The sequence below is a fragment of the Lissotriton helveticus genome, chromosome 3_1 (assembly GCF_964261635.1).
Source record: "Lissotriton helveticus chromosome 3_1, aLisHel1.1, whole genome shotgun sequence".
Classification (NCBI taxonomy): Eukaryota; Metazoa; Chordata; class Amphibia; order Caudata; family Salamandridae; genus Lissotriton; species Lissotriton helveticus.
The window spans coordinates 1,184,164,805-1,184,181,209 of NC_136061.1; the positions used below are offsets into that span (position 1 = coordinate 1,184,164,805).

General features: G+C 40.7%; 1 protein-coding gene and 1 long non-coding RNA gene across 2 annotated transcripts in view; both read left to right on the forward strand.

Moving 5' to 3' along the window:
• The first annotated feature begins 299 nt into the window (after positions 1-299).
• Positions 300-11,926, forward strand: LOC144823356 (uncharacterized). The gene is made up of 3 exons (XR_013608769.1): positions 300-428; positions 2,159-2,273; positions 11,787-11,926. It is a non-coding gene; the product is annotated as an uncharacterized LOC144823356 (long non-coding RNA).
• Positions 11,927-13,294: 1,368 nt separating this feature from the next.
• Positions 13,295-16,405, forward strand: part of LOC144824222 (uncharacterized) — a 652,050-nt gene continuing 648,939 nt past the window's right edge. Inside the window, exons 1-2 of the mRNA XM_078683370.1 lie at positions 13,295-13,367; positions 14,662-14,913. Coding sequence (XP_078539496.1) covers positions 13,295-13,367; positions 14,662-14,913 — 325 coding nt within the window. The remainder of the gene's footprint in view (positions 13,368-14,661; positions 14,914-16,405) is intronic.

Consider the following 16,405-nt stretch of genomic DNA (forward strand, 5'->3'; position numbering starts at 1 on the left):
ATGTTGAACAGGCCGTCCATGACATGACAGTCTCTCTGGCATCACATTTTTGACAGAAGAGCTGCTGTCATGTTTGCCTAAGTACTTTGGTCAATAATCCTCCATTGTTGCAGTAGACAACTATAAATATGGCTGATTGTCTTCTATGGGTTGGGTAGAGGCAGGCCCCTGCATCCTAGGGGGACCAAGATCTTTTTCAAGACAAAAGGCCATTGTGAGAAGTCTGTGGATTGTGGTTGTGATGGATTCTCTCAATTTCTTTTTTTTGGCAGGTTCTTTTCTGGCACATTCAGGTGGACATTCAGCAGAGGACTGTCAGTCCTGTCCGGGAGGATGGTTCTGCTCCCGTTGGGGTCAGAAATCACCAGAAGGCTTGTGTGAGGAAGGCTGGTTCTGTCCTATGGGGTCCACTACTCCTCGTAGTCAAGGTAGGAAATGATGTCGCTTGGTGTTTCTTATTGTGTAGCCTTATAACTGTTCTTCTGAATCAGCCCCACATTGCAAGATACCGAGATTAGAATGGGCCATGGGGCACGGATATGTCATGGTACCAAATCTTGCTCCAAAATTATTATTTTATCCTACTGGCTTCCAGGGTACTGCGAGAGTGACAGAACAGCCAGCCCAGACCTGACAATGCCATGCTCCCAAAACACATAAATATCACTGTGCAAAATTAATTTTACACAGTATTAGTAGTGTTTACCATATAAATAATTGCATAAATGTATGATTTGATTATTTTAACAACGTAGAGATCTGCGAGCATATTAAGGACCTCTGCTTACTAAAACTTTGCCCTACTACATAGTAAGGGAACTCAACGGTGACATGACATTTAGCAAGAAGCATTTCATTGTCTGGCTACTGCTTTGTGAAGATGATGCGGGGTTGTTTCTACAGCAGAGGTGGCTTGTGCCTGCTCCTGCCCTTTGCGTCCTGATCTGGGGCCAGTGTATTCTGTGGTAGCCTGTGAGGTCGGCAGAGGTCAAGTAAGTGGGGTGACCAGGCTGCTTGTTGTCCTGTCTCTTCCTGTTTGGGATGACAGCCTTGGGCAGGAAAGGGGTTGGAGTTGTAGCAAGACTGGAAAATGTGGCAGGGACAGTCATTGTCCCCAAGTTGCTCCAGATCCTGACATCACATCCTTTTTTTGACATGGCTTGTGGGACCTACACACATGAGTTCTCGTCTGTTTTTTTGGTGACCCTTTTGTTGTTGCCTGGTGGTGTTGCTGCTGCTTAAACTGTGTTGTTCGCGACCTCTATCGGCCCTGTCATTTCTTTATTCTACTGCTGTTTTATGCCCTGCATAATTATCACATTTCTACGGGTGTTGACTTGACATTTTGATACAGGGCTGCTTTAGTTCCATCAGTTTGGTGTTCTCTTCGGCCAAAACACTGGGATAAATCCCTCTCCACCGGACCTTAAAGTTTCTGTGGCTGTTTTCCATGATCACAAAACAGGTAGTGGAGGGTCTAAGGGAATTTTTAAGACCTGCCCTAGCTTTCATCCCCTAATAAACATACTGTTCAACACACAAAGCCTGGGGGTCTAGTAAGAGAGTCAACCAAATACTCTCATCTCCTAAGACTCTGAGCCCTACAGGTGCTCGTTGGAAAAACTAAAGAGTCCTATGTCAAATATACTGCCCAATGCATTTTCTTCCCAGCAAAAGTGGGTGAGACCCAAGGTCCAGAGATGGATTCCCATCAATGTCTTGTAAGTGATCTTATAATCTTATCATTTGGTCATCCAAAAGGTTGGGATGGGGTATCTCTGGATAATTGAGATTCCTTACAAACCACCTTCTAGGACAGGGAACAAAGCCCGCAGTCGCTCTGTAGACCATGCACACGATTCTGGAACAACCATTCAAAAAGCATTAAAAACAAGCATTGGCATAGCCAATAGGTCACACTTACGTTTCAGCTTAAAACCTTGAAAGTGAATAAAATAGTGTTTGTTCAATTTAAATGAATCAAATCCTCTTTGCTCCAATGTTTGTCCAGATACAAAGTCATGGTGAATTAATGAGCACTGAAGAAGCACAATGTTGTGAAAGATCATTTGATTGTAGTTAATCTGAACTTGGGTTTTTCACACATTCCCTTGGACACGCTCATCCCAGAGTGACTCCATTGCTGTTTTTACTGCAGATTGCCCTGTTGGACACTTTTGCGGGAGCGGCAGTTCAAAGCCTCAGCCGTGTCCTTTGGGGCAGTACCAGAACGAAGCAGGTCAAAAATCCTGCAAGAACTGTCCAGCTGGCGCGTATGTTGCATTTTTTCTTTCCATTCATTACTTTATTTTTATTTGAAAAGTTTTATATATCGTGAACATGTACATTTCATTTGTTTGTATTTCAAATAAGGTGTTGAAAGTGGTGCCATTAGCATTGATGAAGCAGGATTCTAAAACACACGCTGCAACAAACATAAATATCTCAACAGTGTTATTTGTACCTCTAGGGCTATCCCACAGATTCATGAAAGTCATGTTTTGCGAGTCCTTAATAGCGAATTTTAAGGATTCGCTCTTAAAGACTCGCAAAACGGGATGCATGTAGAAATCGCAAAATTTTTAGCGATTTCTACTGCTTCCTTATTTGCGATTCGCTAATTGCTAATCGCAAATAAGGAATGGCTTTCCCATTCATTCCTATGGGCCTAAAGGCCCATAGGAATGAATAGGGAGTCATTCCTTATTTGCGATTAGCAATTAACGAATCGCAAATAAGGAAGCAATTTCAAGGGTGCCAGGATGTCCAAAGGACACCCTGTTGGACCCCTGAAATGGTAATGAACACTGGAGTTGCGCACAAGAATTGCAGTGCCAACCAAATGGCACTGTGCCTGTAGGCACTCCTATTGGAACATATTCTCTATGATTGTCGACAATGTAGTTAAATATTTAGAGAAAAATAAACTGTGGTTCCTCTTTGTTGGTCAAAACAATAGTTTGTTTATTTCAAATGTTCATTTTGTTGGTATGTATCATTTCATTCATGATAATACGATTATTAATAACAGATAAACATCATTCCTTCATTTAGTTCCAGCTCAAATTGCGATGCATATAACCCTATGCATTTCGGGACCCAAGCTCTTCATCAGGGGTGTGGTGTACAATCTGAAAAAAAGGGGGTTCCATTTCAGTATACTGAGCAGAAGCGAAGATTCATTCTACAAAAAGCCCTGATTTAAAATGAAGCATGCTGGTGGTTAAACTAAGAACATACTGTGACTGTTGGTGAACAATTAAAAAAAGACATATAGGATGGTGAGATGGCTGTTTATCTCGTGGTGTCCGCAATTAAAGTGGTAATATAACAGGTCGTGAAAATGTGAACGAGTTTGGGTTAAGTGCGTATCCCTATGTTAAGTGTGGTAAGTGCCAAACACAGAGTAATAATAATCTCGGTGAACAGTCTATGATAACTGGCTAACGGCGAGTGTCCAAGTCGATTTAAACATGAGTACATGCTGTTCCGGTGATTCTTAAGCGGCTGACTGTTGTTGAACTAGTACAAACAACGCGGTGTCATGCAATCACTTAAAAACACAACGATATGAATCTTACCGTATTAATGAGTGTGCCGGCGTGTCCATGTATTCTCACGCGTGTGTATTACCTTCACCGTGGGAAATCATTTTACAATCAACTCCGTAAAGAACGTATGACCATTTGTGTGCGCGTCGCGCTAAAACTACAAAATGGACTAATCCATGACTACCATCTACAGACAGTGACGTACAAACACTCGAAGGTGGCGGCCATCTTGAAAAGGTGAATAAAGTCAAATCTATCAGGTAAAAGAGACAAGATGGAAATTCGAGGATGTATATCGATCTCTAGAGTGAATGTTGCAGGAAATTCATAAACGTTGACTCAAATAACAAATAAATGAAGTGTTTAGCAATCGTGTAGATTATCATCTATAAATGTAAATTCATGAAACCTAAACAATGGCAGAAGTGAGAACATCATGTGTGCCGATGTGAACCATGTGCATCAACAGAATGTAAAATCGTGTACATAACAAATGTAGTGGTTACAATATATAATAGTGAAAATATCAGCCCAAAAATAAACATATTCGTTCATCAGGGGATTGGCCACAAATATCATGTCGGTTATAAATAACTTATTTAAAGAAAACAGCTGTATTCGATGCGGTCATTCAGACCTTTAGGTTGACAAGCATCCAATCTTTTTATCCAAACAAGTTCTCCTTGTAACAATCTTTTCTTGTTGTCAATGCGGGACAACCTCCACTACCAAAAATCTTATTTGCCTGATGTTGTCATTATTGTTCACGAAGTGTGCAGCAAAAGGTGCTTTCATGACCTTATTCCTGATTGTACTCTTATGTTCTGTGATACAAACTTTTATTTTCCTTTCAGTTTTCCCTACATAGGGCAGTCCGCATCGACTTTTCAAAAGATACACCACATTTTTGGAATCACATGTTGCGTTGGTAAATAATTTCATTGGTTTGCCTGAGCTTGGATGGTTCATTGTATTGCCCGAGATGATATTATGACAATGACTGCAATTGTGACAAGGTTTAGTTCCATTGAATTTTGTGTCGGTGGTTCTGGGTGTGTGTTCCAGTAAGTCTTTAAGATTTCTTGATCTTTGAAAAGCAAAAAGTGGACTATGATTGAAAATTCCATTAAAACCAGGTTCCGTTTGTATAATTTGCCAATTTTTCATGATTATTTTCTTGATTTGTGTGCTTTTAGTCAAACATTTTGAAACAAAGACTGGTCTGTTAGTTGACTTACATTCTTAATTAATTGGCCAGTAAATCTTGGCGACTAAGGTTGCCCACTCGCTGTTTAGCTGAATCCAAAATCTGGCTTGAGTATTTTCTGTCTTTGAATTTCAATAGTATTGCCTGCTCATTGTTTATATATGTTTGTGGGTGGGAACAAATAGTTTTAACCCTTAAGTAATTGTGAGTAGGGTAAATGCTTTTTCAACGGAAGTGGATGAAAACTGTTGAAATGTAGTGCGTTGTTCCTGTCCGTGGTTTTAATGTACAAATCGGTATGTAGTTAATTATCTTGGTATTTCACTAAAACATCCAGAAACGGTATGCTCTGAGTACTCACTGCATGTGTGAATTTAATATGATCATCAATGTTGTTGATGTACGAGATGAAATCCGTGATTTCTTCTCGTGTTCCTTCCCATATCAAAAAGATATTGTCTATGTATCTCCAAAATTTATTTATTTTGTTCGTCCATCTTGGGTTGTTCAGAATGTGGTCGAGTTCCAGTCTATGCATAAAAAGATTTGCGTAGCTGGGGGCTGCACAATTTCCCATTGATGTACCAACCAATTGTTGGTAATATTCTCCATCCCATAGGAAGTAGCTGTGATATAAGGTATATTGAATCAATTCCAATAGTAGAATCTTCAGTTCCTCATTCATAGAACATTGTAGAAGAAATGATTCAATCGCTTCCAAACCCCTGTTATGAGGGATCGAAGTATACAAAGCGCATACGTCAATGGTACATAGTATGATGTTTGTGTCGGGGTCAAGTGTGGTTTGATCGAGTTTGTTCAAAAAATCAGTCGTGTCACGCAAGTATGTGGACATTTCTTTTACCAGTGGTTGCAGATACATATCAATGTATTTCCCCGTGGGTTTATGTATGGAACCCCTGGTGGACACTATTGGTCGAAATGGTGGTCTTTTGAGATCCTTATGAATCTTGGGGAGCATGTGGAGGCTCGGACTCCTTGGATTTGATTGAATCAGATAATGATCTGTTTCAATCAAATCCAAATCCCTCATAACAGGGGTTTGGAAGCGATTGAATCATTTCTTCTACAATGTTCTATGAATGAGGAACTGAAGATTCTACTATTGGAATTGATTCAATATTCCTTATATCACAGCTACTTCCTATGGGATTGAGAATATTACCAACAATTGGTTGGTACATCAATGGGAAATTGTGCAGCCCCCAGCTACGCAAATCTTTTTATGCATAGACTGGAACTCGACCACATTCTGAACAACCCAAGATGGACGAACAAAATAAAGAAATTTTGGAGATACATAAACGATATCTTTTTGATATGGGAAGGAACACCAGAAGAAATCACGGATTTCATCTCGTACATCAACAACATTGATGATCATATTAAATTCACACATGCAGTGAGTACTCAGAGCATACCGTTTCTGGATGTTTTAGTGAAATACCAAAATAATCAACTACATACCGATTTGTACATTAAAACCACGGACAGGAACAACGCACTACATTTCGACAGTTGTCATCCACTTCCGTTGAAAAAGCATTTACCCTACTCACAATTACTTAGGGTTAAAAGAATTTTAACCACACACATATATGAACAATGAACAGGCAATTCTATTGAAATTCAAAGACAGAAAATACTCAAGCCAGATTTTGGATTCAGCTAAACAGCGAGTGGGCAACCTTAGTCGCCAAGATTTACTGTGCATTAATTTAGAACGTAAGTCAACTGACAGAACACACACCCAAAACCACCGACACAAAATTCAATGGAACTAAAAATTGTCACAATTGCAGCCATTGTCATAATATCATCTCGGGCAATACAATGAACCATCCAAGCTCAGGCAAACCAATGAAATTATTTACCAACGCAACATGTGATTCCAAAAATTTGGTGTATCTTTTGAAATGTCCATGCGGACTGCCCTATGTAGGGAAAACTGAAAGGAAAATAAAAGTTAGTCTCACAGAACATAAGACTACAATCAGGAATAAGGTCATGAAAGCACCTTTTGCTGCACACTTCTTGAACAATAATCACAACATGAGCCAAATAAGATTTTTGGTATTGGAGGTTGTCCCGCTGAGACAAGGCATTGACAACAAGAAAAGATTGTTACAAAGAGAACTTGTTTGGATAAAAAGATTGGATGCTTGTCAACCTAAAGGTCTGAATGACCGCATCGAATACAGCTGTTTTTTTAAATAAGTTATTTATAACCAACATGATATTTGTGGCCAATCACCTGATGGACAAAAATGTTTATTTTTGGGCTGATATTTTCACTATTATATATTGTAACCACTACATTTGTTATGTACACAATTTTACATTCTGTTGATGCACATGGTTCACATCGGCACACATGATGTTCTCACTTCTGCCATTGTTTAGGTTTCATGAATTTACATTTATAGATGATAATCTACACGATTGCTAAACACTTCATTTATTTGTTATTTAAGTCTACATTTATGGATTTCCCGCAACATTCACTCTAGAGATCGATATACATCCTCGAATTTCCATCTTGTCTCTTTTACCTGATAGACTTGACTTTATTCACCTTTTCAAGATGGCCGCCACCTTCGAGTGTTTGTACGTCACTGTCTGTAGACGGTAATCATGGATTAGTCGATTTTTTAGTTTTAGCGCGACGTGCACACAAATGGTCATACGTTCTTTACGGAGTTGGTCGTAATCTGATTTCCCACGGTGAAGGTAATACACACGCATGAGAATACATGGACACGCCGTCACGCTCATTAATGCGGTAAGATTCATATCGTTGTGTTTTTAAGTGATTGCATGACACCGCGTTGTTTGTACTTGTTCGGCAACAGTCAGCCGCTTAAGCATCACCGGAACAGCATGTACTCATGTTTAAATCGACTTGGACACTCGCCGTTTGCCGTTTATTGTAGACTGTTCACCGAGATTATTATTACTCTGTGTTTGGCACTTACCACACTTAACATAGGGATACGCACTTAACCCAAACTCGTTCACATTTTCACGACCTGTTATATTTCCACTTTAATTGCGGACTCCACGAGATAAACAGCCATCTCACCATCCTATATGTCTTTTTTTAATTGTTCACCAACAGTCACAGTATGTTCTTAGTTTAACCACCAGCATGCTTCATTTTAAATCAGGGCTTTTTGTAGAATGAATCTTCGCTCCTGCACAGTATACTGAAATGGAACCCCCTTTTTTTCCAGATTGCACACCACACCCCTGATGAAAGGCTTGGGTCCCGAAATGCATAGGGTTATGTGCATCGCAATTTGAGCTGGAACTAAATGAAGGAATTGTGTTTATCTGTTATTAATAATCATATTATAATGAATGAAATGATACATACCAACAAAATGAACATTTGAAATAAACAAACTATTGTTTTGACCAACAAAGAGGAACCACAGTTTATTTTTCTCTAAATATTTAACTACATTGTCGACAATCATAGAGAATACATTCCAATAGGAGTGCCCACAGGCACAGTGCCAATTGGTTGGCACTGCAATTCTTTTGTTATTACCATTAATCCCCCAGGGCCAGAGGGGACAATACCTGGAGGCACCCAGAAGCAGCTACTCACAGCTTACCGAGTAAATATTCAACTAATATCCAAGGTGTGCCGCAGATTGTACATAATTTCTAATTGCACTGGTGTTGCGCACACACATGTCCCAAGGACATGTGTGTGTGTAACATACAACTTAGAAAAATGCACTGAAGTGCATTTTTCTACGTTTTTGCTATTTACCACGTAGTTAGACTTCGCGGTAAATAGCGGCCCCAGATTGCAAATTCGCAATTTTGAAATAGTTCATGCATTGCATTTAAAGAATCTCAAATTTAGATTCCTTAAATGCAAATAATCGCAATGTAGCGATTTCTAAAATTGCGATTTTTTCATTTGGGATGATGCATCCCAAATGCAAAAATACCGCTCGCAAAGGGCCAGATTCTCAGAATCTGTCCCTTTGCGAGCGGATTTTGGTTTGATGAATCTGGCCCTATATGTACTGAGAGTCAGTTCTCACGAAGTGGTTGCAGTTTTGCGAACAGACTCCTATTTGGCGAAGCGCACTACGTACTATTAGGTTGTGTCGCAAAATCACCGTTCACAAGGTCGAGGAACGACCTGCTAAGTGAATATTAAGCATGTTGCAAATGAGTGACTCCCTGTGACTGACTACAAACACAAAGATATTTGCTTGCAAAGGACAGCAGATCCCCGTTCCTATGTTTGCGCTGTCTAAGAGGAAAGGTTTTTTTTTTTAAAGTAGACCGTGCTCCCCAAAGGAAACAGTGCTGCTTCAAAAGACACAAATGTTTTCCAGTCCCCCGGACTACTACGTGCTCCCCTGAGACTGCCACAACAATTCTCAAAGGAGATGTGACCACCCCACCCCCAGGGAACACTCGTCACCTTTGCGAATCTGTTACCACCTCCTATGAGGCCACGCACTTACCTGTTTCTGAGTATGGTTTCACAGGCCTGCACCTCTTCATGACAGATGTCTTGTAGTCATGTGCTTTTCTGTCTCTGTATGAAAGTGTCAGTTCAGTTACTGTTCAATGCTCTGCTACCATAATTGCAGTCACAAACCATTGATACATTGCACACCAGATCGCAATTTGGAAGAAATGTCCCTTTTAACACCATTTCAAAATGAGGATTCAGTATGGGTCACAAACGCCATTTTACCAGTAGAAAAAACTTTCCTGACAAAAAATGCTTTTGTGCATTATAAAAAGTGTTTTGGAGGCGCAAACCCAGTGATTTTGGGAAACGCAGGGTTTGCAGTCACAAAATCCTTTTGCAAACCCGGCTTTAGTTCCTCCATTGATTGCATTTCCTTTACGGGTCAGAGAGAAAGAAGCAGTACGCATTTAAACAAAGAATAACTAAACATGAAAACAACTTGTTTCTCATCTCTGAAAAATTCTGTGTTCACAAACCTTTTTCCGTGAGTGGTGTCTTAAACTTGAATTCATTGCCGTAAAACACTTTGGGTCATGGGAAAAAAAAGCTTCGTGATTCTGCAAAGCAAGTATATCTATCTTTTGGAAATCCATTAGTTAGTCTCGTGCCACTTTAAATGAAGACACAAATGCTCACAGAACATGAGGCCTCATTTATGAAAAGTGACTCATCGCTGCGTGAAAACAGCGATGCGTCACTTTTCATTGCGCCCTCCTTGCGACAACAATGATGCGTCATATTTACAGTATGACGCATCATTGCGCAAGGAGTTACAGATACGTCAGTATTTCTGACTTATCTGTATGGTGCAAAAGTGACGCATTGCTGGAGTGTGTCACAAAAATGATGCAACTCCAGCAATGTGTCCTTTCACATGGGGCAAGCCCCATGTGAAAGGGCCTGCATCAGTCTTACGCCTGCTGTGAGGCATGCGTAAGAAATTGACGCATTTGTGTCCTAGAAGTGGCGCAGTGAAATCTTATAGATTTCACTGCGTCACTTCAAGGACCTTTTCTTGCGTCAGAACGCCCCCTGCATACATTATACCTGGCGCAGGTATAATGTAGCGCAGGGGTTTACAAAGTGATGCATCTACCTAGATGCGTCACTTTGTAAATATGGTGCAACAAGGCACTTTTTTTACGCTGCTGGTGCGTCACAAAAAGTGACCACCGGCGGCGTAAAAGTGATGCACGGCCTCATAAATGAGGCCCATGATTTTTAAATCAGCCATAGAAAATCAAGAACAACTCAAACCAAACGCAGGAGCGAACACAATTGCTCTCAGAAAAAAGCTTTAAAATCATGTCCAAATGTCTTTAACACGATAATGTAGTAAAGCTGTGTAGTCCTGTCACAAAGAAAGACAAATTAAAGTTAATGTAGTTTTGAAAATAATGTTTGATATAGAGTCTCTTCCGGCGTCATTTACTTTTGTGCCTATGTTTGGAGTCCAGTAGCTGTGCACGGTTTTTGTCGACAGACATCACAAAGGCCTCCAACAGCCTGTCCCTCTGTGTGGAGATCTCACAGCAGTGGACCTCTCTGTCTGACAGGGGCAGTTTCACAGCCATGCACCATTCAATCTTTGGGAGGATGTCTTACAGTCATGCACCTTTCTGTGCGCAGACGAAGTATCACAGTCATGCATCTTTCGGTAGCTGGGTGGAAGTCTCACAGACATGCACATTTGTGCCTCTGATGGGGTGTCACAGCCATGTGGCGATCTCACAGCCATGCACCTTTCTGTCACAGAGTGAAAGGTTTGCAGTTATGAACCTTTAGGACCCTTTGTGTTAAAGTGTCACTGCCTTGCACATTTTGATCCACGTGTTAAAGGCTCACATTCATGCACCTTTATGTCTCTGTGTGAAAGTCCAGTATCTAAGCACCTTATTATGCAAGGACAATAAGCTGACCGTCATTAACTTTTTCAAAGAAGAATGGTGCTCTTAGACTATGAATGCAATTTTCATCCACATATACAAGAACTTAAACCACATACCTTCCAACATAAAGAACAATCTCACCGTTTGAGGAGGGGCAGAGCCTTGAAAGGGGCGGGGCTTCGTGCTGAGAACTACCTATGAGGCACTTTTTAACCCCGCCCGCAGTCCCTTCCTACCCCCCCAAAAAAGCTTGCTGAGGCTGATGTCGATGTGCTGGGGTGCTTTCACCCCCCACCCCCCTTAATGGACGTCAGCAGTTCCAAGCCTTGGAAACAAGCTTGAAAACCACTGTTTAAAGTGGTTTTCAGCTTGTTTTCCCTGCCACCATGTGATATCGGCTCCTCACTGGGAGACAGTATGATGGGAGACGATATTGTGAGTCACACAGTGGCAGGTGTGTGTTGGCAGGTGTGGAACCAGTGCATGAAGTCTTGCTTATGTATGTCTCCGGATAGGAAAAGTAGATATCCAACAATTGTGATGTCCCTGAGTAAAGTTCAGGCTGCATGCATGTTCTTGCAGGAACCTTATAAGCTTGGGTTCTCTTTCAGGTTCTGTGGTCCCATGCATTATACTCCTAACTATACGGAAACACTTGACGCTTTATTTGGAGCAGTAAAGCCATCCATCTGCCCGGCTGGATATTACTGCGTTGAAGGAAGCCAGTATGGGCACCAGTACCCATGTCCTGAAGGCACCTATAGTAGCGCAACTGGCCTTGTGAGCCCTGAGGGATGTCAACCATGTCCAGGGGGCAACTTCTGCGCTACCACAGGTGAGAAGGTGTCTGGCTGATTGGATGAAAGGAGCGGTTTCTGTCCTCGAACTACTGTAGGGATTTTACTAGCTTGGATATTTACACGTCATTGTGATATTTCTTCACTGTGAACTTTATCACAAAGACTACATGGTGTCAACACGATGGGAGCAGTCAATATTTCTAGTACCACAGGGACTGGGACATTAGAGGCAAATTCACAAAGAAATGTATAAGTAAAGCCTGAAAGCACTTTATATGTGGTTGGATTCCTCAAATCAGCAGTAAAAACCAGAAACAGGAGAGAGGTTTGATAATATTTTTATTTTATTGTTTTATTTTATACCCTCTGTAAGTAAAATGAATTGTTCAAAATGTTGGGGTTATGTTTATGATATATACCTTTTATATAGTTTTATGCCCATGCTGCAATATTGCTTTTATGGTTTTTAACATATGTAAAACCGAATAAAGTATTTGAAATGAAATGTAAAAATATGTAAAATAGTACTCCTATATTACTTTTTAATAAACGCATAAATGACTCTGTAAATTAGCCCTGTAGTTTGACATCTAGACAACTATGAAAAATACTTTTTGTAATTTACTGATTAGGAGGCTGACTGACAAATACATTTATGAGTACATGAAATAGTACTACAGGAGTATCATTTCAAGTACTAATAAATGCCATTGTGAATTGACTCCATTTTCTTTATGTTCTGCTAAAGTACACAATATGGATATTGTACTATGGTTCATTGGTTCAATTTTGTGACTGTGCCCTGCAGATTACCTTTACCTTCTTTTTAAAGGAACTACCTCAGAGCATAATGTGGGAACAATAACTATTGCTCCTTTAAGTGATCTTCTTTGCTCTAGCCCTCATCGGTTGGTTTGTCCCTGACCCCTCTCCTTGAATGGTACCTATATTCGTAGTGATTCCAGGTCCATACCTTTCCCCTACGGACATCAGTCAAGCGGAGAAGGTGTAAAGGCAATAGAGAAAAATCGAAGGTCTTGCAATTTTAGACTCTCTGGACATCTCTCCCCTCTCCCTTGCTCTCTTTGACTTCCACAGAAGGTACTCAGCGAGCTATTCCAGTTGCAGTTAAAAGCCTTAGGACAGAGTTGCTTAATGGTGCCTTGCTTTGACCCATCAAAGATTGACAGATAAAATAAAGAGATTGAGAGAGTTGAGAGAAACTATAATAACTTCCAATCTGTTCCCGCCCACCACTATCAACTGTCTAGCTGTCTATCTGCACATAGTCTTAGAGAGGCATTTTTCTGCACACGAAGATGCCAATCACCAAGCATTTAATGACCATGTCCCACGTCGAATGGATATTTGAGATTGACAATGTAATCAAGGGCAACATATCTTTGTAGAATCAGTTATTTGATAAAGCCCTTTCTGGAGGATTTGTTTGTTTCAAACACCTCCTGTGCACAGCAGCACCAGATGCCAGAGCTGCCGTTCGTCTAGCATTCAGGTATTGCTTGCCTCTTCATCCAATTACAATCAAGAGTGAACTCCACACGTCCACTTTTTCTTTCAGTGTCAGAGATAAAATGGGGTCTTTTGTGCTGTTCCTTTCAGTTATGATGTATGTTTGTCTACCAATGGTTCTTAACCTTTTCACTTATGTGGGCCCCCGCTAAATCACTACTAGGAGCCGAGACCCTGTGACTAAGTGGTTTCTGTGATTTGAACATCAAAACAATGAACAAACATACAAAACAAGTATGCTTAAAAAATACACAAATATGAAAGATTTGATTTAACCGACCAGAAATATATAAAAATAAAACATGTCATTTTAATGGAAGTGTTGGAAATAACCATCTTTTGTGTGGTATTCTTCAGATCTGTGCCTCCCTACCCTAAGTTTTCTGAGCCCATTTTTGTTGGCATGAGGACTCTGGCACGTTACTCCTGCTAAGCAGTGGTAAGGTACTTGTGCTCTCTTTTCCAAACATGGTAAAATTAGTATGCTCCTAATTGGCACATTTAATCTACTTATAAGTCCCTTGTAAATGGCACTACATTGTTAGAAAATGGGATATTGTTAAAAAGGGCAGAAACCCCACTCAATATTTAGCTGAATCTTTGTCAGGATGAACCACAAAAACTCACCTAAGTTAACCTGTGCCTAAACCTCTGGTAGTTTGGCACAATTGGGCCAGGCTTAATTTAGAAGCCATGTGTAAAGTAGTTATGCAGCACACAAGGTAATAAAGTGAAAACATAAAAGAAAAATCCCAAACCAACATAGATAAATAGAGTACATTTTAGTAAATGACACCAAAACAAACAAAATCCAATAAGTAGACCGGAAATATTGATAATTAAAGTTTTAGGTAAAAATAGTGCCACGAAGCAGAAACTGCATCTCACAGTTATTTGATCCCATTGGACGAGGAAAAGTCACAAGTTCAGGCTGACCACCTGAAAAAATACAGATTTGTTTGAGGATATATACATGTTCTTACATTATAATCTGATTGTTTAAAATAGGTTCCCTACATTAATTTTTAAAAATGTATTTAAAACATTTATGGGATTTCCCACTAGCAATGAGTGTAGATCTGTCCTGTATAACAGATGATAAATAATGGTCGAAGCTCTACCTATTCAGCATGGCTTGTTTGTTTTCTATTTGTAGGTTTGACTGTGCCTACTGGACTGTGTTTCCCAGGATATTACTGTTCGCTCAAAGCACGAGAACCCAACCCCTCTGGTGATGGAACCGGGGACCAGTGTCCTGCAGGACATTTCTGCCCAGCTGGCAGCAACGTGCCCAGACCATGCCCTCCGGGCACTTACCTACCATCTTCTGGGAAGATTTCTTTCAGCGCCTGTCTACCCTGCCCTGCTGGAAAGTTCTGCCAAGGAGAAGGGCTACTGAAAGTCTCTGGTAAGTACTCAGGGGCTTATTTATGAGAAGTGTTGCATCTCTGCGACAAAGCAGTGATGCAACACTTCTCAGTGCGCCCTCCTTGCAACACCATTGAGTTGTCATATTTACTGTATGACGCAGTATGTCGCAAGGAGTTACAGATAAATCAGTATTACTGATGCACCTGTATGCGCAAAACTGTAACATTTCTGTGGTGTGTGAAAACAGACGCAACTCCAGCAATGTGAAATTTCACATGAAGGGCCTGAGTCACCATTACAGCTGCCATGAGGCAAGTGTAAGGTTTTGACGCAATGCATCCTAGAAGCGGTGCACTAAAATCTTATAGATTTCAATGCGCCACTTCTACGAGGCATTGATGTGGGGGAACGCCCACCCTGCATACATAAACATGACGCAGGTATAATGTAGCGCAGTGATTTACGATGTGACGCATCTGCCTAGATGTGTCACTTCGTAAATATGGTGCAACATGGCGCATCACTTATGCTGCTGATGTGTTACAAAAAGTGACACAACAGCGGCGTAAATGTGACTCAAAGGCTCATAAATAAGCCCCTCTGTTTGGAGTTGTGGTGACTGGAGACCATAATGGCAAATTCTGGTTACTGCAACAATTGTTTGACTTGTTGAATCTAAGCATGCCAACTTTAATCTTATAAGGGTCTGTTGAATGTTTTATCTTTAGAAGGCCAATGAAATTGAATTACAATCCTGTTCTATTACATGTTTCATCGATATTGTTTTACTACTTCAAACCTGGCTTCTGATTGAAATACTGACCGCTGATAAATGAGATAACAGGGAGAGCCATCTCAGCATTTCAACCCACCCCTCCCACTGAGTGATGAATTGTGTTAAGTTAGGTAATAGTTACACCTTTAAAATACTTCAGAAAGGGACATCTGCGTTCTTGAGTGCTGTATAAAACCAAATTATTATTATCATTATTTTGTGTTTTTATTGTTACTATTAACGCTCCACCTCTAATTAATTGAGGAGTATCTTTGGGCAGGAATGGGAGTCAAGATCATTAACCCCTTCGGTGCTCATGATGGCTCCACGCCGTCATGAGTCCTGGTAGGGGTGTGCTCATGACGGCGTGGAGCAGCCATGCTGCTGCCACTCCTCCCACGTGGCACTAATTCCTCGCCTGTGCTGGCAAATTAATGAGTGCGTGGGGTTGTGACGGCACCACGCTGTCATGAGCATACGCTGTCCATGAGGCATGAAGGCGTGGAGCCATCATGAGCACCGAAGTGCCATGCCCACCCTCTAGCCCTCCCGCGACGGAATTCGCGGCGGAGGGAAGGGGATAAAAAAGCCTGCACAACAAGCCTTTTCCAGTTCTCAGTATTAGTAAATATATCCAGTTAATAGTTTCATCACAGAAAGCATTAGCGTCAAGGGAAATAACATAAAACCAAAATCAGAATAATGCAAATTACCATCGGCCTTTAATAAATTAAACAAGCACAGCACATCTGAC